Source organism: Micropterus salmoides, unplaced genomic scaffold (assembly GCF_014851395.1).
Source record: "Micropterus salmoides isolate LMB-PRFRI ecotype aquatic unplaced genomic scaffold, ASM1485139v1 Ms_hic_scaffold_2, whole genome shotgun sequence".
In the NCBI taxonomy this organism is placed as follows: domain Eukaryota; kingdom Metazoa; phylum Chordata; class Actinopteri; order Centrarchiformes; family Centrarchidae; genus Micropterus; species Micropterus salmoides.
In genome coordinates this window covers 5,922,721-5,946,831 of record NW_024041150.1, presented here as the reverse complement: position 1 = coordinate 5,946,831, position 24,111 = coordinate 5,922,721, and the positions used below count along the sequence as shown (strand labels likewise).

The 24,111-nt window shown below is 42.9% G+C and overlaps 1 protein-coding gene across 10 annotated transcripts in view; it reads right to left on the bottom strand.

Moving 5' to 3' along the window:
• Nucleotides 1-18,806, bottom strand: part of LOC119913471 (reticulon-4-like) — a 31,155-nt gene extending 12,349 nt beyond the window's left edge. The window contains exons 1-4 of one of the 10 annotated variants that reach the window (XM_038732898.1): nucleotides 18,045-18,806; nucleotides 12,039-12,080; nucleotides 9,758-9,811; nucleotides 5,669-7,549 (exon numbers count right to left, since the gene is read on the bottom strand). In XM_038732898.1, coding sequence (XP_038588826.1) covers nucleotides 5,669-7,549; nucleotides 9,758-9,811; nucleotides 12,039-12,080; nucleotides 18,045-18,579 — 2,512 coding nt within the window. In that variant the 5' untranslated portion in view covers nucleotides 18,580-18,806. Of the gene's footprint in view, nucleotides 1-376; nucleotides 643-5,668; nucleotides 7,550-9,757; nucleotides 9,812-10,170; nucleotides 10,176-12,038; nucleotides 12,081-18,044 lie in introns of those variants that run through there. The other 9 variants (XM_038732900.1, XM_038732899.1, XM_038732901.1 and 6 more) reach the window with 9 other exon arrangements.
• Nucleotides 18,807-24,111: the final 5,305 nt, after the last annotated feature.

Sequence of the window (24,111 nt, the reverse complement as noted above, 5' to 3'; positions counted from 1 at the left end):
GGTCACAGTAGCTGACTGGCTCCCTGTCCAAAGGTCCTCTGTGCCTGAAGGACGAGACCTGCACGCAGTCCACAATCACGTCTGTCTGTGGACTCTGTCAGTTAATCTCTTAAACCTTGCATGTCCCCTAAAACGTGCCCCGTGATCCTAATAAACACAATATTCAAGCTGAAATAGCCATAGCTGTGGACATTCTTTGTTATCTTTTGTCAGTAAGTTTACACGCTCAGCTTCGTCTCCCGCCGTTATAAAATCCACCTGCATCAAATATCTACGTCCTGCAGTCAGCCGAAGCTATAAAAAAAACCAAGCTTTCCCAGAGCACCTTGCAGCAGAGAACCTGTCCTGCAACACAGACAGAAAGGTGGAGGTGTACCCTGTTGTCTCCAGCATGCGGCGGCGGGCTCGCTCTCCTTCGGGTCCACAGAGTTGTTCTCCATGTCAGCAAACACACATTCCACACAGAGAGGGACCGAGCAGAGGGAGGAAACACAGCTGTGTGCGAGTAAGCGTGTGTGTTCGGCTGCAGGAGGAGTAGGAGGAGGTGGAGGAGGGAGGGAGAACCCGAGCAAGGCTTCCTCTGGGGGAAACGACTGCAGCGAGCGAATCAAGTCCCTCCTGCAGGCGTGCTGTCAGCTGACTGTCTGCTGCCAACGCTCTGACGCAGCAACTATAAACGTCTCTGCCTCACCTCCTCCCCCCTCCTCCTTTTTGGTATGCTCCCCCCCCCCTCCTCCTCCCTCCTCACCGCCGCCCAATCTGATTCCTTTCCCTTACTTTTGCTGCCTCCAACTTCCACCACCCTTTCCCTTCGTGCTTTTTCCGCTTTCCCTTTGTCATCCCTCCTCCTCCTCCTCCTCCTCCTCCTCCTCCTCCCCTCTGCTTTCTCAAACCCTGCTGACGCAGCAGTAGTGAAACACAGTACTTAATGACAACAGCTACAGATCTCTCTGGAAAGACAAACTGCTCATTATTCTGAAAAACACAGCTGCATGTCCACACAGGCTACTAACAGCTAACCACTAATAAAGTTACTGTTTGTCAAAGTGAGGCGTCATAAAGCCTAAAATCAAGCTGCATCAGAACAGAGTAACCTGCTGCAGTGGCTCAAACCTTCGCTGTCAGAACAGAGGGAGTTCAGGGAGGACAGAACATTTCCTCTCAAATTATCTCAGTTTCTAAATGTTGACAAACATTTCCCTGATTAGATTCATTAACCAGGAGAGCAGAGAAGGCTCAGACAGAGAGAGAGAGTAAAGCTGGTGCATGTACCGGCTGAAATGACCCCAGTTATCTGCTGTAAAACAACCATCACTGAATACCTGGTCAGCAAACATGAAGTTCAACTGAGCTGTAATTACCAACTTCTTCCACTAGAGGGCACCTGCCTCATTTTATAAACCCCTCTTCTTCTCTTCCAGCCGAGTTCAAAGGACCTCGTGGCAGAAAACAAAGGTGTCTGTAAAGAGTGAGTAAAGCTTCAGTCCTATCAGAAAGACGGATTACCTGCCTGTACTGCTCTCATGCACTGATGATGTAATTCACTACAGGTGGAAGAAAACAAGATAAAGAGATCAGAGCTCAACACATGTCATCCAGGCACCGACAAACGTTTACTAAATGTACCTGTTAGTTATGTTGAACAGGATTTCTCAGTGAGGTCTTTCCAAAGGTGACCTGCTGACCCTCTTATCGTTCACTTCATGAAGCAGTGAACTGGTGATGGTTTCAGTGGTGACAGAGACGGTTACGTAAAAAGTCCAAAGTTCGTCTCTCCGAGGACCCTTCACCTCGATCTGAGTAACGTCGCTCTCCACACCAGAGTCATGACTCCTGCCATAAAACTGATTCAGGGTCAGATCTGAATGAATCTCATTATGTTTTGTCCCTTTCAGAAAGACGTAAAGCAGTTTTGTATCTCAACAGAGCTGCTAAAAGGAGAAGCTGCGTGAATCTTAATGAAATCATTTAAATTTGCAATGTTTCTTTAAATCCTGCCACGTTATCTCCGTTTAGCTGCTTCACCTCACACAGCTGCTTTACTAACGAACAAGAGACTGAACACAACTGATTGTCATCTGGTTTCCGCGGTGTGTAAACCCTCGTTTTAATAACCCAGGAAGTCACCCTCCCTTACACTGATTGTTGTAAAACCTGTGTTGTTACCTGTACTGATGAGTGCTAAACATATAATAGTTATTATTATTGCATCTTTGGGTCGGGTTTGACAAAAACAAATTTAATTATAAATTTTTGTCTCACTTTAAACTACTGAACGGGCCCCGAGTTGTCTGATAAATGTGGCTCATTATCAATTACTGCCATGTGAACTCATTAAACCATATTAACAGTTAAAAATACATCATTTAAGCCCACTACATAGACGCAACTGAAGCTGCCTTCACTGCTCAATTATAACTTTAACAATTAGTAGATTAATCATTCGGTCGACAGAAACTCTCTTTATGAAGCACAAATGTTTAAATTAAACTGAATAGATTTTAGTTTGGGATGCTACAAGTTTAAGGACGTCGCCTGTTTTAAACCAACCGTACCAGAAAATAATCTGTGGAATAATAAATAAGTGTTGAGTTGCAGCCATAGTTCTGTTCGGACATGAAACACATCCTGGTATCGGTCCGATCGTCAGAGTAAAGCAACAAATGATCCGAGCTGACGGGAGATTTATGCTCAGACCGCCGCTCTGCGCTTCAAGCTGCATAATGAGGAACACTCGCTGAGTGGTTTCTAGGTCGGAGAACCCTTTGTGGGCCTGCCAGTGTCGCAATGCAGGGAGGAGGAGGCTTTAATTAAACAGGAGATCCCTCCAACAGTCAAAGCGTCTGCAGCTCGTCCCAAAGAGCAAAGTCCTGATGCTTTAGTTGCACAGAGGGTGTCGGCTCACAGTGTGTGTGCAGGCTTTAATATGACCGTGTGAATATTAGCTGACCAGTATCAGTGTGGATGAAAACAAACTGAGTCATCCTTTAAAATGAAGACTAAGCGGTGTTGTCTTCAGAGAGACAGCGGAGCCTCGGGGGCGATTCATCACTTTCTAAAAGCCCTGAAGGAGGCAGCGGCCTGATAAACCATCTTTATCTCTCTTTACATCAGTCTGACTCTCACACGTCGCCTCAGGCTTCAACTAAGACGAGCTACAATCACGGAGTTTCACAGATCACAAGATTTTCAACATGCCCTGGACTGTAACTAAGTACTGTACTTAAGTAGAAATCTGAGGTACCTTTACTTTACTCGAATATTTTCTACTTCTACTTCATCTCAGAGGGAGATTTTGTACTTTTTACTTCACTACATTTATCTGACAGCTTCAGTTACTTTACAAAGTCAGATTTTAACACATGAAACACTGCAAGAGTTTATAAAATTATCATTATTATTATAAATTAAACTCCGACAGTTTATACAAATCCAGCTGAAACCATTAGTCAGTTTATAGAAAATCCTTTTTCCATGTACAAACATTTCATGGTTCCAGCTGCACAAACGTGAAGATTTGCTGCTTTTCATTACTTTAAATAATTTGAATGTTTGGACGGTTGGTCGGACAAAACAAACGTTATGATGGCGTCACTTTAAGCTCGGGGTAACTGACGGCAGAATTAAAATAATCATCAGCTGCAGTCTGATACTAAACAACTACAGCAGCAACATCCTGCTTTACATCAATGATGAGGAATAATAATCTAGTGATACTAACAGTCACAGTGGACATTTTACTGCACTGGGGTACTTTTAATACTTTAAGCACATTTTCCTGATTATACTTACATACTTTTACTTTTGTAAAATTGTGGTATTAGTACTTCTAGGATCTGAATACTTCGTCCAGCACTGGTTTTTAATTTAACTCTAACTGTCATGTTTGGGTCACAAGTGAGCGCCAGCTGTGGTGTAACGGGCCCGTGTACAGTGTGAACTTTATCCCCTGAGAATCGGCTTCTGTTGCGTCTTACACCAAACCAAGTTTAAGTCCCCAGTTTGTAAAAACATTTTGGCAAAGTAACCCACCAAGGTAAATATTTAGAGCAGCTGGTGGATCTGAAGTCAACGCCCTGCAGAGTTTATGGCTAAATGATATTCAGTCCCGTGTTCCAGGGTGGAGGAGAGGTTGTAAAGATAAGAAATCAGAGTGGCAGTGATTGAGTCAGTAACAGGGCGTGGCCGGTAGCTCTGTGTGTAGCTCAGAGTGGTGTTGGGCTCTTTAAGGTGGTGCTGCGTTTCAGATTGGCATCTCGAGTTATTTCCAGAGGAGACAGAAGCTGAAACCACTTGGAAACGTAACTCAATCTGACAGCAAAAATGCTGCGAGGGCTGTACGAGTGTTTGTAGGTGGTGAAAACGTGAAAACACCCCCTTCTGTCTCTGCCACACGATGTCTCATTTCTGCTCATTAAAAAATAAATAATAAAGTCTATCGTGAAAAAGTTCATTTTGTCCGTGATTTAATTAAAAAGTGAAACTTTCATATATTGTAGATTCATTAGAGTGAAATCTTGATAGCAGCTTAAACACTGCATGATTTTTGAAATTTTGTCTCACTGTAAAGGTAAATCCTCTGCGACATAAAGCCAAAGCTCACATTTACATGCTCTGATGGTCAGCCACGCCTTGAGTATTCACAATGAATGTGTACAACACGGCACGCCAGCACCTGTGGACCATTCTGGTTACTGACAATTTGTTTGAAAGCTCAGAGGCAGGTAGAAGTTTGTTTAGTTCAATAATGCTGACATGGCAGAAATGTACTGCCTTCATTATCTATGTGTCGGAAGCACTGATGTTTATAGATGAGGTGGCTGGAAAAGATGTGGACAGCGTGGATTATTCATTTTGCAGAGAGAATCTAGAGCTAAGCTAGCTACGTTTTACTGCATAGACTGTAAACCAAAATGTCCAACGAAGCTGCAATTCGGCCCAACTCTAAAGTGAGTAATGCAGCTCAAAAACCAGGTCAGAAACGTACAGTGTATGTTCAGCTCATGGAAATCTAAACTCCGGTATCTCAAAATGTATTTGAACTTTAGAATAAAGAATTTATAATACAGAGGGATCGACTCTAATCAGCTGATTAACTCAAAACACATGCAAAGGTTTCCTGAGACTTTAATGTCTCAGTCTGGTTCTGGTGCTCAAATTAACTTTTCTACAATATTAAAAATATGCATAAGGAATTTTTTTTCTCCAGTGGATTAAAAAAATAAATCAAATACAAAAAGCGAGCTACTGTTCAAAAATGAATGTTAACATCACATTTTACTCACCACATCTTAAAAGGATTCTTCTTGAAGAAATAAAATGATCAGGTACACAGAAATGGTGTTGTTATTATAATGAGACAGAAAGGCACAAAATGCAACAAAAGCAAAAGGTCGAACAGCCACACAAATTAATCCAGACTTTAGGAAATGCAAGGGGTTAATTTTCAAAGGAAATGCAAAAAGGGTCGATGCAAGAAAGAAAAGGAGAAAGTGACGGGATCTAAAGTACTGTAGTACACTGGCTGCTGGTTGGTTGGGAGAAAATAACTTAGGGGGAACAAAAGAGTGAAGATGAAAATGATGCCGATGAACATGGAAGTGCCAGTAAAAACTGGGGAGGATGTGGGGTGAGGGGTGGTTTCCATGCCGGGACTGGTTTATTTTACCTGCTCTTATGTTCACGTTTGGCATCTTTAACAGTTTCCCGCCCTCCGCGCTCTTCTTAGTGACCGCCTCCTCTGGTTTGCGGACAGGGGAATGGATGAGAGGAGCTTGGGGTGGGGGCTGCTGAATGTCGAGCTTCTCCAGCTCGGCCTTGCTCTTCTGGGGGGAGGCCTGGGTGAGGAGGAGGTAGGAGCTCTGACTTGGAGCCTCTTCTTCGACCTCGGGGGGCGGGGCTACCTTTGTCATAGGCTGAGCAGAAACCGGAGACGCGTCTTTCTGCCCGAAGCTCAGATCGTCATCATCCATGGGGATCTCTGGAGGTTTGGAGGCGGCAAACTTGGATGTATCCAGAGCCTCAAGAAACTCGTCGATAACGCCTCTGGGTGGTCGCTCAATGAACTCAAACTCCTCAGAGGAGACTTCGTGCTCAGAGACCTCCTCAGCCACCTCTGGCTCGTCCACCTCCATCGCCAGGTCCTTCTTCTCCGTTTCCACCTGGAAGCTGGCGGGGTTCTTGGCCATGGCCTCCAGGACTGGAGACAGGGAGTCTGCTGTTGGCGACTCCGAATCTGAATCCTCAGCGGGGGTCTTTTTGCTCTGGAAGTCCAGCGGCTCAAACTTTTCGCTCATTTTGGATGAATCGTGAATTGAAAACCAATCTTTCTGCTCAGACTTGACAGGTTCTTCTTTGACCTTAGCGGGAGTGGTTTCCTCAGCCTCTTTGACCAGATCGAATGCGCCAAAGCTTTTGCAGTCTTCGACATGTGTTATGTCGGTCGTTTTCACTTCCATCGCCTCAGTCATCTCCTTCAGCAGGGACACTTTAGCATCAAAGGCAAACGGGTTGTTAGCCGACAGATTTATCGGAGGGTTGGGCGACTCCATCATCCTCCGTTCGAGGATCGGACTCTGCTCCTCCGGGGTTCCCTCTGAGGACCCAGAGTCGATTTTGTCAGGGTTCAGCGGAGAAGACTTCAGGATGTCGGGAAGCGACGGCGGCAAAGGAGAATCCTCCTCCTCATCCTCCTCTTCTTCTTCGTCGTCATCTTTCAGACCAGATGAGAACTGATTCACTGATTGCATGAGCGAGTCAGCGGCCATCTTGCTAGTATCAAATGTTTTCCCCTCATCTAAGAAAGATGGGGCGGTATCCTGGGATTCTCCAGTCTGGCCATACTGGACCAGATCTGGAGTAGGACTCTCGGACATTTTTGAGGCCTTGCTGTCGGACTCTCCAAAATGGGAGTAGCCACTGTCTGCCAGTGGGGAATAACCTTCAAATGGGTTATTCTTCTTCACTTCATACATCAGATCATCATCTTCATCGGACTGGTTGTCGTGCAGGTCTTGCTCATACCTGGAAGAGCTAATGGGAGCTGTGTCCTTGGAGAAGGTATCCATGGAGAGCTTGGAGTTGTCTTGAGATGCTAGTAATGGTGAATCCCAGTGCTCTGTTGGGTTAGAGGAGGCAAGGTGAGACTCAGGGACCATCATCTGGGGGTTCACTGGGGAAGGGCCAGTGGAGGACCTGTCTGAGCTAACCGGCTTCTCCTCGGGTGAAAAGGAAACTCCGCTGTCTTCACATGGATTATGAGGCCCTGGGTCTTTCCCTAAACTCAGGTAAGGACCTGCTAACGGATCTAGAAGGTCTTCCTTATTCTTACTACGGCCCGGTCCAGAGTCACCCTCTTCACCCACCCAAGGCATGTCCTTGGAATGAGTAGTGGGGGGTTCAGTGGAGAAGGAGCCAAAGGGCGCAGCAGATCCCAACGTAGGGGGCTGGTTGGGACTCTCGGTCAGAGAGAGCTCCTCCAGAGAGTCGGGGGAGTGAAGAGGGGAGAGAGGAGAGATGGGAGCAGGGGAATCACCCTTCTGCCCAAGTGCTTGAGTAGAGAGGGAGGAGGGAGAATGCAATACAGCACATATCAAAGACATACTCCATTCCTTACAGTGCCCACCACACCTGGGGAGGAACTGCGACTGAAAACATCATGAAGGACGGTTCACAGATGAGACCAGACAAGTGCTGCTAAAACGTTGGCTGTGGCTGGTAGACAGTTCAACACACCGTTTGGTAAATCACTAACCGGGTTCTGCTCGTTCCAAAAAGCCCTGACAGTTTAATGGCAGCCGAGGAACCGAACATCCGCCTGTTTCTTGCGCTCACAGTACACTACAGCAGTGGTTCTCAGTCCTACTTCTGGGGACCCCCTGCACTTCATATTACTCACACCTAATCAGCTAAATCATGGCTGTCCAGCCAATCCAGAGTGGGAGAACAAACGAATCTTAGCTATCTGGGCCCTGATCTTCGGATGCGGCAAACCAATTTAGGCTACAATAATCCAGTTCATTCTTATTCTGATAATTTGGTTCTTTGAATGCAGTTTGAGGATTGATTTGTTAATCCTGGATGACGTTATCTTCTTGTCATTAGACTCCTGTCTAATTGTCAATATTACAATCTGAGAGCAGGAAGAGATGGGAAATAAGCAGTGATGGGGGGTCAAGGGGGTAGTCTCTGGTACAACTTTACCTACTTGGAAGGTGCACTGAGAAGGGAACGCTTTGTTTTAAAGGGTCAAATTTTAAGCAACACTTGCAGTATTAAGCACAAATGTATTGCCAACAGGTCTCCAACAGCAGGACAGTCAGTGGTTCGATCCCCGGCTCCCCTATATCGAAGTGTCCCTGGGCAGAATACTGAACCCCAAATTGCTTGGTGTATGAATGTGTATTTGTGTTTCTGATGGCAGAGGCATCTTAGCCTCTCTCCATCGGTGTGTGAAGAGCACGGTCTCATCTCAGGGCGTCAGATACCGATGCTTTGACAAAGCGTCGGTATTTGACGCATATGGTACCTTTCAGTGTCCGTATGAGGCTTTCAAGTAACTCCTATGTAACCCAACCGCTGTCACGTGATGAACTTATTTCAACCAAAAAAATCACAATCTTTTCTAATCTAACCAAGTAGGTTTGGTGTCTAAACCTAACCAAAACCATGATATTTTACTACTTTTAAACAGATGCTGAAAAGGTACCTTGTGCGTCAAATACCGACTCTTTGTCAGGCTTTTTCAATGCGTCGTATTTAACGCCCTGAGATGAGAACGTGTGGGTGTAAAAAGGGTGATTGTGATGTAAAGTGCTTTGAGTGGTCAGAGAGACTAGAAAGGTGCTTATTATACAAATACAGACCATTTCCTTAACAAGGCCTCTGACATGTTTTCAGGTTTGTCCGTTATCAAAACATTTTACTGAAATTAAAACCCCATTATCTAAACTAGCGTACAGTAAATACAGTAAAGAAAACTGAACAGAAAGTAGTACAGGGGCTCCACCCAGCAAATCATCTGACCTTGGTGGTAAGCCACCCAGGTCCTGATGAACTGACATTTATGACGGACAAAGTGGTAAATATTACTTTTGTTTTCTCTTTAGTAGGCCCAACATTTTCCCATTTTCAGTTCTCAGTTATCAGCCAAACCTACAAAATAAGACAAGCACACCCGGAGTAGGAAACTAATTTACCAGGACTAACATAAACAGCTGTCAATGTGGTTTTGGAGAGAAGACTACCTTCCGCAGTCAAGATTTGGCAGCATTTGTCTGGTTCTCAGGTATAGACCACCCTGCATGGTGGTAAAATCGTTTTTTTGCCCCAGGTCTGGCGCCAATAAACCATGCCTACTGTGTCAAACACAAACTGTTAGTTTACGGCAGATAATGATTCCTCTCAAAGAACTTTTTTAAAACATCATGAAGTATAATAAATTCTACAAACACCAATGTTGTTTCAATCACTGAGGAGAATCATTATTCTTCTACAGCTACGTGTAAAAGTTCAAGTCACTCTACTCTACGACAACAAATCACGAGTCAAAATGCAACACGAGCAAAGTCAAACATCAAATTTACTCTGAACAAAATCCACAAGCATCGTATGTAAATGCTGTCATAGGTGACAAAAATCTACAAATTCTTACATGCAGAGGGATATTTTTGCCACTTAAATGACAAACAGGTTGGGGAGGGGAGTGAACTAAAAAAGTGGTGAAAGAAAATAAAAGCAGCGAGCAGAGAGAACTTGCCTGTAGGGAATTGCATCAGAGGATGAGGCTGAGCTTTAGAAGGAGAAGGTACATCTGTGGAGAAACAAGAGACAGCAGCAGAAAGTGAATTTAGTCAGCATGTAAGCCCAGAAGAAGAAGAAAGACCAGGGGAAGTGAGAAATCATCTTTATCACAAAGAACTGAGGTTTGATGTCAAAGCATGATGTGGAAACCACATCTCTAAACTAACATAATGGTACATGTCAGAAATTCTCAGCTGGGACGTCTTAATTACAGCTTCTGTGTAACATTAGTGTAGTTAAAAGGACAACCAAGAAGGGGGACACCCAAGTGCCTGCAGGGTTTTCTTAACCCACTTTTAGAAATACTGTTTTAGGAAAATCAAAGCCAAGTTGTACGAACCTCAATACCTTTTAAAGACAGTAATTCACAAGATGCTGAAAGTGACGCTGCATGTTTACATTGCTTACTGAACCAGTTCTCTCAGGTATGTGAGCAACTGAAAAGGCTCGGGGTTTCATTTGGTAGTGAGGGGAGGACAGAACAGGCAGAGCACCATAGCAAGACGTGACTGCAGAGAAATAAAAAGAGAGGCAGCTGTCACCATGACACACAGGAATAGAAAGCATTTCCCTCTGATCAGCAGGACGTGATTATACTTAGTGGTCTGTAATCCTCAGATCTGACAGAAGTGCACAACAAGAGGCCAATGTTTCAGCCACATACCAAACAGCCTCGCACACAAAGAAATGCAAATCATATCATGAGCACTTTCAAAGCTTCAGCAGCAACCATAGCTGCAGCACATTGTGACACGTCAACATGACTTCAGTAATTTGATCAGTGATGTTGCCAAAGACAGGAAACCTCCTTCAGAGCTCCCTGTGTTCATCCAACCACAGCAGATGGCTTGTAAAAGGCAAATCAAGCTGAATGAAATTAAGGACAGCGTGCTGGAAAACAGGCCGTTTCTGGTTCTTTAACCAAATTAACTCACTTCTGTTTTATTAAACAGACAATCCAGGTGGTTAAAGTGAGACGCCACAGGAGAAAGATGCTATTAAAAACTCACTTCAGCTATGTGGTGTGGATAAAAACAGACATTCAAGCACCTTTTTCTTCTATCCAAAAACAGACTCTGGTGCATTAATAGTCTGGTGTTTTCAGCCTGTAACAGTGCGCCAGTCAGAACAAAAATAAAACAAAAACTATTATTAATAGCAGTTTCTTTCTTTGCACATAACATAAAATAATCTTTCAACCAGCGAGCTAAAAGTCCAACACACAAAAGACCCAGATTAAAGAGTCCTCAGCTCAAATTTCCAATTTCCTGATCCCTGTAACTCAAAAGCTACAAAGAATACAGAGAGAGCTCAGTCATGAAGCTTCCCACCTGAGAAACCCTCCAGCTGGCAACAAACCAGGTGTGTGGTTTTTCCAGTAGTACCAGAGTTTCCTCCCGTCAGACCTCCTGCTGTCAGCCCCCGGCACTGAGGCCTGGCAGACTGATGTCAGGTTAACTGTGAGAAGGTGCAAATGATCTCTAGATCCCCTCTCCCTCAAACTAAAAGGTATTTAAGCTGTGGTCTAAAGACTTAACCCCTAAAGTCATTAGGAGATACAGACAGGAACAAGTACTGCTGCCTTTAAACGGGGTCCACATGAACGCCCACCTCGTGTGGTACTCCCAACCTCGTAAAAAAGGAAGTTTGCCAACGTTTTCAGAAATGGCAGAGGCCACTGAAGTTCATTTTTCTGGTGGACTGAGAGTTAATATACTGTAATTCTTTGTAAATATCATTTCTTGTTTTTTAAAATACAAAGTCAGCCATCATCTCTGGAAAAGAAGCAAAGAACGACGAGGAGTCTTTTGGCGTCCAGGTTGCGGTCGCCAAGCAGCGACTCATGACTTACCACTTGAACTCCATGCACATCGTGTACACGACTTCTCACGTCGTAACCACGAGCTCACCGGTTCCGTTAGAAGGCAGCGGAACGTTTGCACAGAGCAGCGAACGCTCCTCAGGTTAACGACAGTTAAAACATAATCAACAACGTTTGAACTGAAGATTGATCAGCAAATCTTAGGATCAGTGTGATCAGTATCAGGACAAAAATCAGGCTTTGATGATCACAAATCTGCATCAATCACAAAGTTGATTATCAGAAATACTGGCATAATAACACATAACAAAAGCTTCAGAGAATCAGTTTGTAAACACAAATTGATGCTGATCTTTTAATCTGATCATCATTGGGCCGAAATGATTGAGCACATTAGGTCGTCTGTTTTGGTTACCTCTGCTGTCGAGGTTTATGTTCCAGCCACGGAGAAGAACACCTGCAGGACGGAACCAATAAGACACATTTAACATTAACCTGCAGCAGCAGGTGGGTAAAGTCCTGCAGCACGAGGCTGAAGGGGAACCTACAGGATCCATATGTCCTTCAGTGTTTACATTTAGTCTGAATGAGAACAGATGTTTCTTCTTTCATAGATCCACAGGAACTGTAGACAACTTTCTGGGAATGTTGATTAAGCCATTACTTGTCAACTATTGCATTAATCGACAAATACGATTAATCAGTTTGAGAAACAAAAGTTAAAATTCTGATTCCAGCTTCTTAAATGTGACTTTTTCTGGTTTCTTTCCTCCTCTGTGACATTAAACTGAATATCTTTGGATTGTGGACAAAACCATTGAACACGTCCCACTGGGCTTCGGGACATTTTATAGACCAAACAACCGACTGATTAATCGAGAAATTAATCAACAATGAAAATAATCGTTAGTTGGAGACCTACTAAATTATTAAACTATCGCCACAGATTTGAAAATTACAGATTAATCTGTCTGCTACGACCAAACGTCACTACACATTAACCATCCCGCCGTCCAGGAGCTGTTCCTTCTTGGCCTCAGTGGGAATCAAACCCCCGACCTCGCCAGCTTTGCCGCCTTGCTCTGACTGCACGCTGAGGAATGTGTCTCCTCCTTGAGCTTTAAGTATCTTTAGGAACAGCAGCTCGACACTGACATATGACTTCAGACCAACGACTCACCTGCTGCCATCTTGTAAAGAACGCAATGTACTCCCCCCCCCCCGGTTTAAAATACATCCGTGTCCAGGAGTACAGTATGTAATGTGAGCTAAGAAAGTTAAACATTACCCAGAGCAGGTTCCTGTGGATCCTGCTGGTTGGTTAAATATCTGCAGTGACAGTGGAGTTCAGTCTCTGCTGCAGTCTCCACATCTGCAAAACCAACGCTTATATAATTCTGTTCAACAAAAACCCACTCGTCTGTGGCGTCTCTGGCTGAACCTCCACATTCAGCAGTTTCGGGGGGGGGGGGGGTAAAAAATAAAGTCAGAGCCTTTGTGTTTTTGTGATTCAGCGTTGTTCCATTTGTTTAATCTGCTCCTGTGTGCAGAGGAAGAGGCAAACTCATCCTAACGGCAGGCTGTCTGGACGTCCAGGCTGTGATGACTGCTGCTACTGAACTGTGTGGGACTCAGCGAGCGACGTCTGTTCGTCCACACAGCCCAGGAGGAGGAACCTGGACAGCTAGTCCAGGATGGGAATAATATTCTGACATGATGCATATAATCTCTCTGGCTTTCTGTCGCTGCTGCTCTACAAACGGCCGAGAAGAAACAGCTCTGTCACTTCACTTGTGCAGAGCAGATTGAGCTGGGCTTCCACTCTTTATGCTAAGCTAGGCTAACCCCGTCCTCCCTACAGCTCTGTGCTAAACACACACACGAGATTAATGTCCGAAAGCGTCGGCAGACTTTTCCTGTATTGGTTTTTACTTACAGTATAAGTGACCACAGACTTCAGCCATGTTTGAGTCCTTTACGGTGTAAAATATCCCGCTCATTACATTTCTATGCTTTCATTCCCTGATTTAAGGGTCAGGGGTCATTACCAAAATGTTTGCTCATGTTATGCTCTTAAGTTAAAGAACTCATATCAGCAGATATCATTACTGATCTGGTGATTTGATTGATTTGAGGCCAGACAGGAAAAGATCTGCACCGTGTTTAAACCCAAACTCAGGAAGAGCTGGGTATGAAACGTTCCAGTACTGAAGGCTTAAACTGAATTCTTGTACATTTGTTAATTTGGTAAAGATAGAAGAAGAAATCCATGTTTATATTTCTCTAACTGAGGTATTAAAAAATTTTTTTTAAATTACTTGAGCATCAAGAATGTGACGCCTTCAAGTGATCTGTTCAAAAAAAACAACTGATATTGGACAAAGACGAGCAGCAAGTCATCTCGTTTGAAAAGAAGGCTTCAGAGAATATTTGGCATTTTTCTTGAAAAGGACTGAAAAGATTAATCAATTACAAGGTTCATCACTTTGGGTTTGGCAATAGAAGGCATTGGGTCCATAAGAGTAAGATGAGAAGATATTTTAACACAATTTTGAAGAAATATTCAATGATGAAATATTTGAGTGGGGGCATCCTCCCCCAGATGTTGGAGCATTTAACAGTAAATTTCCTGAATTAATTAATGGTGGAAATGTCTTCATTTAATTAAAGGGAAACACAAAATACCAAAATAATGTTTTTTTAGCTTTAGTAATTGTTTGTTTTGCCTTTATTTAAATTGCATGTTTTCGTATCGTGCTAATTAACCTCTCTCAAAGCTTTTTCATTTGTTGTTCAACATTTCTAGTCACTCAGAACATATTTAAACAATCAATAAGTGACGGGGACAACAGCCATTTCAGAACGTGGTGTCCCCAGTGTCCCCGGTGTCCTCAGTGTAAACGACACCTAAGATCGATGGTGAATTCTGTGGATCAACTAATCGTTTGCACTTTTTCCAAACAAGCCCAGCCCTAAAAAAATAAAATATCACAGAGAGACTCTGAAGAAGCAGAAACGAGCTTCTTAACGGCTAACAGGAAGCACCGTCGTCTTTGTTCTCTGCTGATAAGATGGCTGATTTTGTTTTCACATAAAAAACAGCTTCAAGTCTAAAACCAGCTTTATTGTGATGAATCAGCAAAACGTGGAAATCTCTGAGCTTATCACAGCGATCAGAGATCTGAAACACATTAACATGTGCTTGTCATCGTGTTGAGGGGCTGGACTGAAAGCCAGCTGCCCGGCGTCGACACTTTAGGGTGGAGGGGTCTGAGGCCGGAGCACTTAACCCCACTCACGTCCAGCCTTCACCAGGAAACGGAGACAACAACAACACACGCTCAGCTTTAAGCCTCTGTGACTGAGTCTGACATCTCCCCTCTCCGTCTAATCCACCTGACTGCATCACCAGCTCTCCACAAACACACGCTGACGGATGTAGGCGGCCCAAAAATAAGATGTAGGCCGCCGGTGATCGCAGAAGCCCTGGACGATTACCCAGCATGCCAGTCACGCCGTCTGACACGACAAAAAAACTCCCTTCAACCATCTTTTAAAGGGTGACGACGTGGATCTGTGTGAGGTGAAGTCACAGCAGGACTCACAGACGCTTTGAAAAGACGGCAGAGTGAAGAGAGCCAGTACTGATCCCAGGGCTGCACAATTAATCTAATTATTATCGACATTATAATGAGGTAGTGTTCATCGAGTGGTCTCACACAGAACTAAATGTTCCTTTACTGTTTTACAACTTAAATTATCTCTTAAACTGACAAACATCAGTTGACTACCATAAATATTTATTCTGAAATAAGGTCCTATGGTGGTCAGTCAGAAGGGGAGGGGCTCAGGCTCTCTTTAAAGTCATAAAATGGTGGAAACGCCAGGTAACATTTCCTAAAACCAAGGTGATGTCTTTAAATAGATTGTTTTTTATTAGACCAACAGTCCAAAACCCAAATTTACATTAATTTAACTTCACAGGAGAAAAAGAGAAGCAGAAAACCCCCACAGGCGAGGAGCTGGAGCACAGTCATGTTTGATTTTTCAGCTTTAAAAGTGACTTCATCGATTAATCCAGGTAGCGTGGTAGCCATTATGCTGACATAATCGCTACCACGCGACCTAGCCCGACTCGTTACTGTACTCCAGCTGACAGCGTGTCCAACGTACTAACTCTGCAGACTACAACAACGCGTCGACAAAATGATAGAGACAATGAACAACCAGAATTTCAAAAAGCAAAACCTAATCAGAGCACCCCGACACGCATTCAAGAAAGGTCAAAATAACCTAACTCAAAAAAATATTTAAGTCAACAGTTACTTTCAAAAAGAAACAAGGAACTAAAAAATGTGATGAAGGCTAGAAGTGGCGCTGCTATAATTAGTTGATTGTTGGTAATCAGTTGGCAACTATTTTCATTTTCAATATTTTTAAGAAATAAAAGTGAAACAATTCTGATTCCAGCTTCTTAAATGTGAATATTTCCTGGTTTCTTTGCTCCTCTATGACAGTAAATTTAATATCTTTGGGTTGTGGACATAACAAGACATAACAAGACATTTGAAGACGTCACCTCGGGCTTTGGGAAACAGTGCGTCATTTCCCCCCCCATTTTCTGACATTTGATGGACCAAATAAACTACTCGATTGATCGATGACCAATGAAAATAATGGTTGGTTGCAGCCCTGGCTAGAAGACCATCTCCAGCGAAGGGACAACATTATCATTAGAAGGTGGGAGAGTATAAATGACTGCTCTTTAGTTCAGACTGCATGCTTTAACTGGAGCTGGTGCTTTATCCACCTCCATCAGTGGCCTTGCCAAGCAGCCCCACCCAGCCTGCTTCCTGTGCCTGGAGGAGGCCAGGCAGGCCTGTTTACCTGCTATCTGCCACATCCCAATAAACAAAAACAACAACATCAGCTCGGACTGCACACTTCCTGAGATTACCATCAGTCCAAACATTACCAAATAGCCCAGAGACAGCAGCTAACAGGGGGACACACAAGGAGGCTCCCAGGCCTCTGGAGCTACAATTGTTTTCCGGATTTGGGGTGTTGGTTTGGGTGGAGGTTTAAGGTGGGCTGGGGGGTTAAATGGCTGAAAAACAGGCTGGTAACAGAATAAGAAATACAACACTGATTGAGGGCGTTTAAATTAGTCTGGGAGTAAGGCTGGGAAACAGACAGGGAGTGGACGCAGAGCGGATTCCTTTGTTGTGACTAATCTGCAGCGTTGGTCCACCGTGCTGTGCTAAAGGCCCGGTGCTCCCATTATCGGACAGGTCCTTATACCAACCAACACACTAGCTATTAATTACTTTCAACCGCACAAAATATATATATTTAAATAAAATTAACCTCACACATCGATAATGGGATTTAAATTACCAGATTTCAGATTAATCGACAATTATGTTACATCCAACCTGACCGCTGATACCCGACACCGGAGAAGAGAAACCTCACACCCAGCTCTTTGTATTACATGGCAGTAACACCCCCCTCCCGGGGGTACGTGACAGCCTTTCAGCGCTGTTTCAGGTAACGTTAGTACACAAAAGAGCCAGCCAAATAAATAAAAATAAATAAATACAAACCCCGGCGTGTCCGATAATGGAACTCGGATAGCACGCAACGGGTAGCGGCACCGAGCAGATGGGCGCTGCTCAGTCTGACACAATAATGACATCAATAACGGTGAAAATACTTCAAATATATTCTCCTAATATGGTTAATAAAACACATGACTGGCTTTAGGCTGACGGAGCGAGTTGTTATCACACAGTTTGAAGTCTGAACGGTAAAATAGTGCCAGCTCATGCGGCTCACATTACGCTTCCTGCCGTTTGTTTGTTGAAAACAGGTGGGCCGCATCCCCACAGCACGGCTAACCTGCTAGCTCCCTCCGCCAACATGGCTTCATTTACATATACATTTTAAACAAAAGTTAATAAATACTCGTTTGGTTAAAAGTGTAGGTCGCCTTTTTTCCACAGTAACGTTACACCCAGCTGTCAAACAGCAGGTCGGCTCACCGATGAAAGACCCTCCGGGTAGCATCACCAGCCCCGCTAACCGGCTAACCTCACCGTGACGGAACCGCATTAACGTCAACAATCCGGACAAAACGACCACATTTTATTAAGATTTAACGTACAAATGTGAATAAAGTTGGTTAAACCGACCAAAGGTGGCGCGTAAACCGACTTCTCCCCCCCTCCTGTCGGCGTTAGACCCGGACACAAAGCTAACGTTAATACCGCTGGTTCAGAAACGATGGCAAGAGCCGTTAAAAGCCGTTAAATGAATTTAAATCACACGGATGGAAACTAATAAACTTATCGATCAGTTAAAATGGGTTAAATCTCGCGTCCACGTTCATTTACGGTCTTTTCCCGGTTTAGACACTCACAAGATGCTGGAGCCGGTGGTTCCTCTGTCACCGCAGGACGCTCTGCTGCCTCTGCGGGGGCTGGGGATGCTTTCCGGGGTTCAGCCGCTGGGAGGGCGTCGCTCTTCGGGGCAGGTTCTGGTTCGGGGGCAGCCCGTTCGATCTTTGTGCTCTCCGGTTCGACTTTAGGGGCGACAAATTCAGGCTGCGGGGTAATTAAAGAAAAGCTGGTGGAGTCTGGGGTCGCCGTCTCGACCTCCGGCTCCGGTTCAGGGTGCTTCACCTCTGGCACGGGCACCGGTTGCGTTACGTGGACCGGCTCCGGTAACGTTACGAGCTTCTCTGGAGGATCGAAGGACGTGTCTGTGAACTCATGTGGCGCACCGTCTTCTGCGAAGTGCCGCTCCAAGGCGTCCTTAGCCCCGCCGACCAAGTCCACAATATCATCCAGGTTGAAGCGGTCCGGCTCGGGGTCCGGTCCGGCCTGGTAGTGGTGCACCCCGTCACTGAACAAAGGAGTGGTGGAAGAGACTTGCTGCTCCTCGCTGTCTGCCATTTTTCTTTTTTCCCCGAACTCTCTTCAGTGGGTGGAAAAAGTTTCAGGTCCGGTACTTACTCGGCTCAGGTACCTCGCGTAAAGAAACTTCCACCGGGGATGATCTGTGAGACCGCGCCGGTAACCCCCCTCCGGTAAGTCCGCTTTTAGACACCGGATGAAGTTGGACAAGTGCGCCACACGACAGTTTCCACAGAGTCGGACCCGAGTCTCAGATGGACGCTGTGGATGACAAGGAGACGAGGGGGGGGGACTGCAGTGACCAATGAGCTGCGGCTTAACCTCTGAGTGACACGAGCTGTGGCCAATCACAGCGTGCCAAAGTAGACTCTGACCCCGCCCCACCGGAGCGGAGGCGTTACGGGACGAACGGCTCTAAAAAGTTAGGTGGAGCAGAGTTCAGGTTCCTCCTGCTCCACGCTCTGACCCGCAGCTGTTACACAACATTTCCTTCACTCGCTCCTCCTCCTGCTGCCGACAGATGACCCTCCAACTTACAGGCAGCGGCGGGCAAAGTATTCACATACTTTACTAAAGTACTAATACCACAATCTAAAAGTACTCTGTTGCAAGTAAAAGTCCTGCATTGAAAATTTTACCAAAAGTAAAATCAGGAAACTGTACTTAAATAAAATATTAACAGTAAAAGTACTGCTACCACACTGTAAAAGTACTCTGTTGCAAGTAAAAGTTCTGCATTGAAAATTAAGTAAAAGTACTAATACCACACTGTAAAAGTACTCCGTTGCAAGTAACAGTACAATCAGGAAACTGTATTTAAAATATTAACAGTAAAAGTACTAATACCACACTGTAAAAGTACTCTGTTGCAAGTAAAAGTTCTGCATTGAAAATTAAGTAAAAGTACTAATACCACACTGTAAAAGTACTCTGTTGCAAGTAAAAGTCCTGCATTGAAAATTAAGTAAAAGTACTAATACCACACTCTAAAAGTACTCTGTACTATATCCTGTATCCTGTCAGCTGTATTTTTGTAACTGTGTAAACTTTAATTTTTAACTAAACATCATATTTTATAAACTCTTCGTGTGTTTTGTGTGTAAAAATCTGACTTTGTAAAGAAACCGAAGCTGTCCGATAAATGTAGTGAATTAAAAAGTAAAATATCTCCCAGAGAGATGTGGTGGAGTAGAAGTAGAAAAGAAAATACTCAAATAAAGCAAAAGTACCTCAGATTTGTAGTTAGATACAGAGTAAATGTGAAGAGCGTTGAACATACAACGACAGCAGGAGCAGCACTGTTATAACTGCTATTGGTATCTTATAACAACACATATTTTATAGACTGGTCCTATGCTTTGTATTGGAAAAATAAACATATAGCCTATTTAAGATTGGAAGCCTTTATTTAAACCGGTCAGAGGTTATCAAAAATATTAATATGCAAAGTAAGTAGTTACAAAAAGCTGTCAGATAATGCAGTAAACGTGCAGCATTTCCTTCTGAAATCTGGTGAAGTAGAGGTATAAAGTACCATAAAAGGGATGTTCCAGTGACACACTGTCTGTAAATGACACCAACTGAATTTCAAAAAACAGACACTTCTGTTAACCTATGTAGTAACTTTCCACTAGAAAACAAGTGTTGCATGTTTTAAAAAAGAGAGGAAGAATATATCCTGAGGCAACGTGTCGCTCGGCCGAGGATGACTAATCACAGGGTTTCACAATCCGTTTCAGACATGCTGCATTCAGGGAACACGGGGACAAAAAATACGCCAAATGTTTTTGTCTCGCACTTCATTTTGAATTGTTGAAATGTTTTGCAGATGATCTCCCTCTGTAGTTTTTATTATTCTCTTCTTATGCTGCTTCCTGTTTTCAGCCCAGTCTCCCCACAAAGATCAATAAAGTTTCTTCAGAGAAAGTTGGAGCTTGAAGCTGCAGAGGCTCGAGGTGTGTAGAGTTACACAGCATGCTGACACAGAGTCTGTACGTAACATGTGATATATATATATATATATATATATATATATATATATGTGTCTGTAAGTATATACGGCTGCTTCAGAGATCATATGTGAGAAAGACAGCCAGAAGGTGAAGAGGATATTTATGTTTTTTTATGTCATCCATGATCTGATTTTATCTCCTAACGAGCCCGACTTCTCCTCATCCTCTGAGCCTCAGTAAACACTTTCCTGATGAGTTTATGGTCTCAGTCGCTAGTTTCAAGTCTTCTTCAACACAGCGTGATGTTCGTTACATCTAGTTAAAGATGTAAAGGAAACCTTTAATGGGTTATTTGAGCATTTCTTTGAAACTTCGGGTGACACAGGAGGGGCTTTTAGGGGAGTAGTCCACACAGTGATTCACATCTAACAAGAGAAAAGCAACTGTCAGAATCTGAAAACTTACGAAGAGTGAAACTAGTTTAGAGAGTGAAAGTTTAGACGGTTTGTGTTTGAGGTTTCATAGTGGTGACAAAGCCTTACTGAAAATATTCTGGATGTGTAATTCCAGTCTGATTATGTAAAACTATATTTTAAGTTCAAAACTGCAACCTGTTTGTTCTTAACTGAGCTCTAAAGGTTTTATTTCCACCTGGATCCGATTAATCTCATGCTGTGTATTTTATTTACAGACACAGGAAATGAAACCTGTACGGAAGCAAAAAATAGACAACCTATCTCACACTAGAAAATGGTAAAGTTGGAAATAGCCTATATTCACAGATTCGAGCTTCCGGGATCAATAACTCATAAGCAAAATGTGTTTAAAACACAAACGACGCCTTTTATTTATTATCGTAGTTAAGTAGACAACAAGCTACAAGTACATTTTCACATAAATGAGTCTTCCTAGGAGCAGAACAAATGACATCAGTCTCTACGTGCAGCCTGCTGTGAGACGAGTCCGCAGGGACCGTCTACAAAGTGCAACACCGAAAACACATTCTGCAGAGATATTCAATAACTTCACACTTATACAATATAGTGCCCCCAAAATCACCTTACACATTCATGATATACTGCTGGTTATACTACAACACTTAGTTTCGGGGGAAAAAGACTTCTGCATACCTTATATTAGGTAGGCCTATTTTTAATATTCAATAACTACACTGTTAAAGGCTGTAGTGTCTCAAAATTCACCCCAGGTATCAGTGATCTCATGTTGATGATACAACGCTTAGTTTGTAGAAATATAGTTTTGCATAATTTGCAAACTTACTGAAGCTAACGGTTACTGAAGCTAATATTACTGTAACGTTACTGAAGCTAACGTTACTGAAGCTAATGTTACTGTAACGTTACTGAAGCTAACGTTACTGAAGCTAATGTTACTGTAACGTTACTGAAGCTAATATTACTGTAACGTTACTGAAGCTAACGTTACTGAAGCTAATGTTACTGTAACGTTACTGAAGCTAATGTTACTGTAACGTTACTGAAGCTAACGGTTACTGAAGCTAATATTACTGTAACGTTACTGAAGCTAACGGTTACTGAAGCTAATATTACTGTAACGTTACTGAAGCTAACGTTACTGAAGCTAATGTTACTGTAACGTTACTGAAGCTAACGTTACTGAAGCTAATGTTACTGTAACGTTACTGAAGCTAATATTACTGTAACGTTACTGAAGCTAACGTTACTGAAGCTAATGTTACTGTAACGTTACTGAAGCTAATGTTACTGTAACGTTACTGAAGCTAACGGTTACTGAAGCTAATATTACTGTAACGTTACTGAAGCTAACGTTACTGAAGCTAATGTTACTGTAACGTTACTGAAGCTAATGTTACTGTAACGTTACTGAAGCTAACGGTTACTGAAGCTAATATTACTGTAACGTTACTGAAGCTAACGTTACTGAAGCTAATGTTACTGTAACGTTACTGAAGCTAATGTTACTGTAACGTTACTGAAGCTAACGTTACTGAAGCTAATGTTACTGTAACGTTACTGAAGCTAACGTTACTGAAGCTAATGTTACTGTAACGTTACTGAAGCTAATGTTACTGTAACGTTACTGAAGCTAACGTTACTGAAGCTAATGTTACTGTAACGTTACTGAAGCTAACGTTACTGAAGCTAATGTTACTGTAACGTTACTGAAGCTAATGTTACTGTAACGTTACTGAAGCTAACGTTACTGAAGCTAACGTTACTGAAGCTAATGTTACTGTAACGTTACTGAAGCTAACGTTACTGAAGCTAATGTTACTGTAACGTTACTGAAGCTAACGTTACTGAAGCTAATGTTACTGTAACGTTACTGAAGCTAATGTTACTGTAACGTTACTGAAGCTAACGGTTACTGAAGCTAATATTACTGTAACGTTACTGAAGCTAACGTTACTGAAGCTAATGTTACTGTAACGTTACTGAAGCTAATGTTACTGTAACGTTACTGAAGCTAACGGTTACTGAAGCTAATATTACTGTAACGTTACTGAAGCTAACGTTACTGAAGCTAATGTTACTGTAACGTTACTGAAGCTAATGTTACTGTAACGTTACTGAAGCTAACGTTACTGAAGCTAATGTTACTGTAACGTTACTGAAGCTAACGTTACTGAAGCTAATGTTACTGTAACGTTACTGAAGCTAACGTTACTGAAGCTAATGTTACTGTAACGTTACTGAAGCTAATGTTACTGTAACGTTACTGAAGCTAACGTTACTGAAGCTAATGTTACTGTAACGTTACTGAAGCTAATGTTACTGTAACGTTACTGAAGCTAACGTTACTGAAGCTAATGTTACTGTAACGTTACTGAAGCTAATGTTACTGTAACGTTACTGAAGCTAACGTTACTGAAGCTAATGTTACTGTAACGTTACTGAAGCTAATGTAGCTAATGTTACTGAAGCTAACATTACTGAAGCTAATGTTACTGTAACGTTACTGAAGCTAACGTTACTGAAGCTAATGTTACTGTAACGTTACTGAAGCTGAAGTTACTGAAGCTAATGTAGCTAATGTTACTGAAGCTAACATTACTGAAGCTAATGTTACTGAAGCTAATGTAACTCAAGCTAATGTAACTGAAGTTAACGTTAGTGAAGCTAATGTAGCTAACTGAAGTTAACGTTACTGATGCTAATGTTACTGAAGCTAATGTAACTCAAGCTAATGTAACTGAAGTTAACGTTAGTGAAGCTAACCTTACTGAAGCTAATGTAACTGAAGTTAACGTTACTGAAGCTAACCTTACTGAAGCTAATGTAACTGAAGTTAACGTTTCTGAAGCTAATGTAACTGAAGTTAACTTTAATGAAGCTAATGTAGCTAACTGAAGTTAACGTTTCTGAAGCTAATGTAACTGAAGTTAACGTTTCTGAAGCTAATGTAACTGAAGTTAACTTTAATGAAGCTAATGTAGCTAACTGAAGTTAACGTTAATGAAGCTAACCTTACTGAAACTAACGTTACAATAACTTTACTGTTTTATGATAAACTGTGAATTTCTGGACTTAAATTCATCTTTTAAAATGACAAACACCATGTGTGTAATTAGGACTCGCTCTAATTGATGTCCGACACCTTGCAAAAGGAGCTTTCT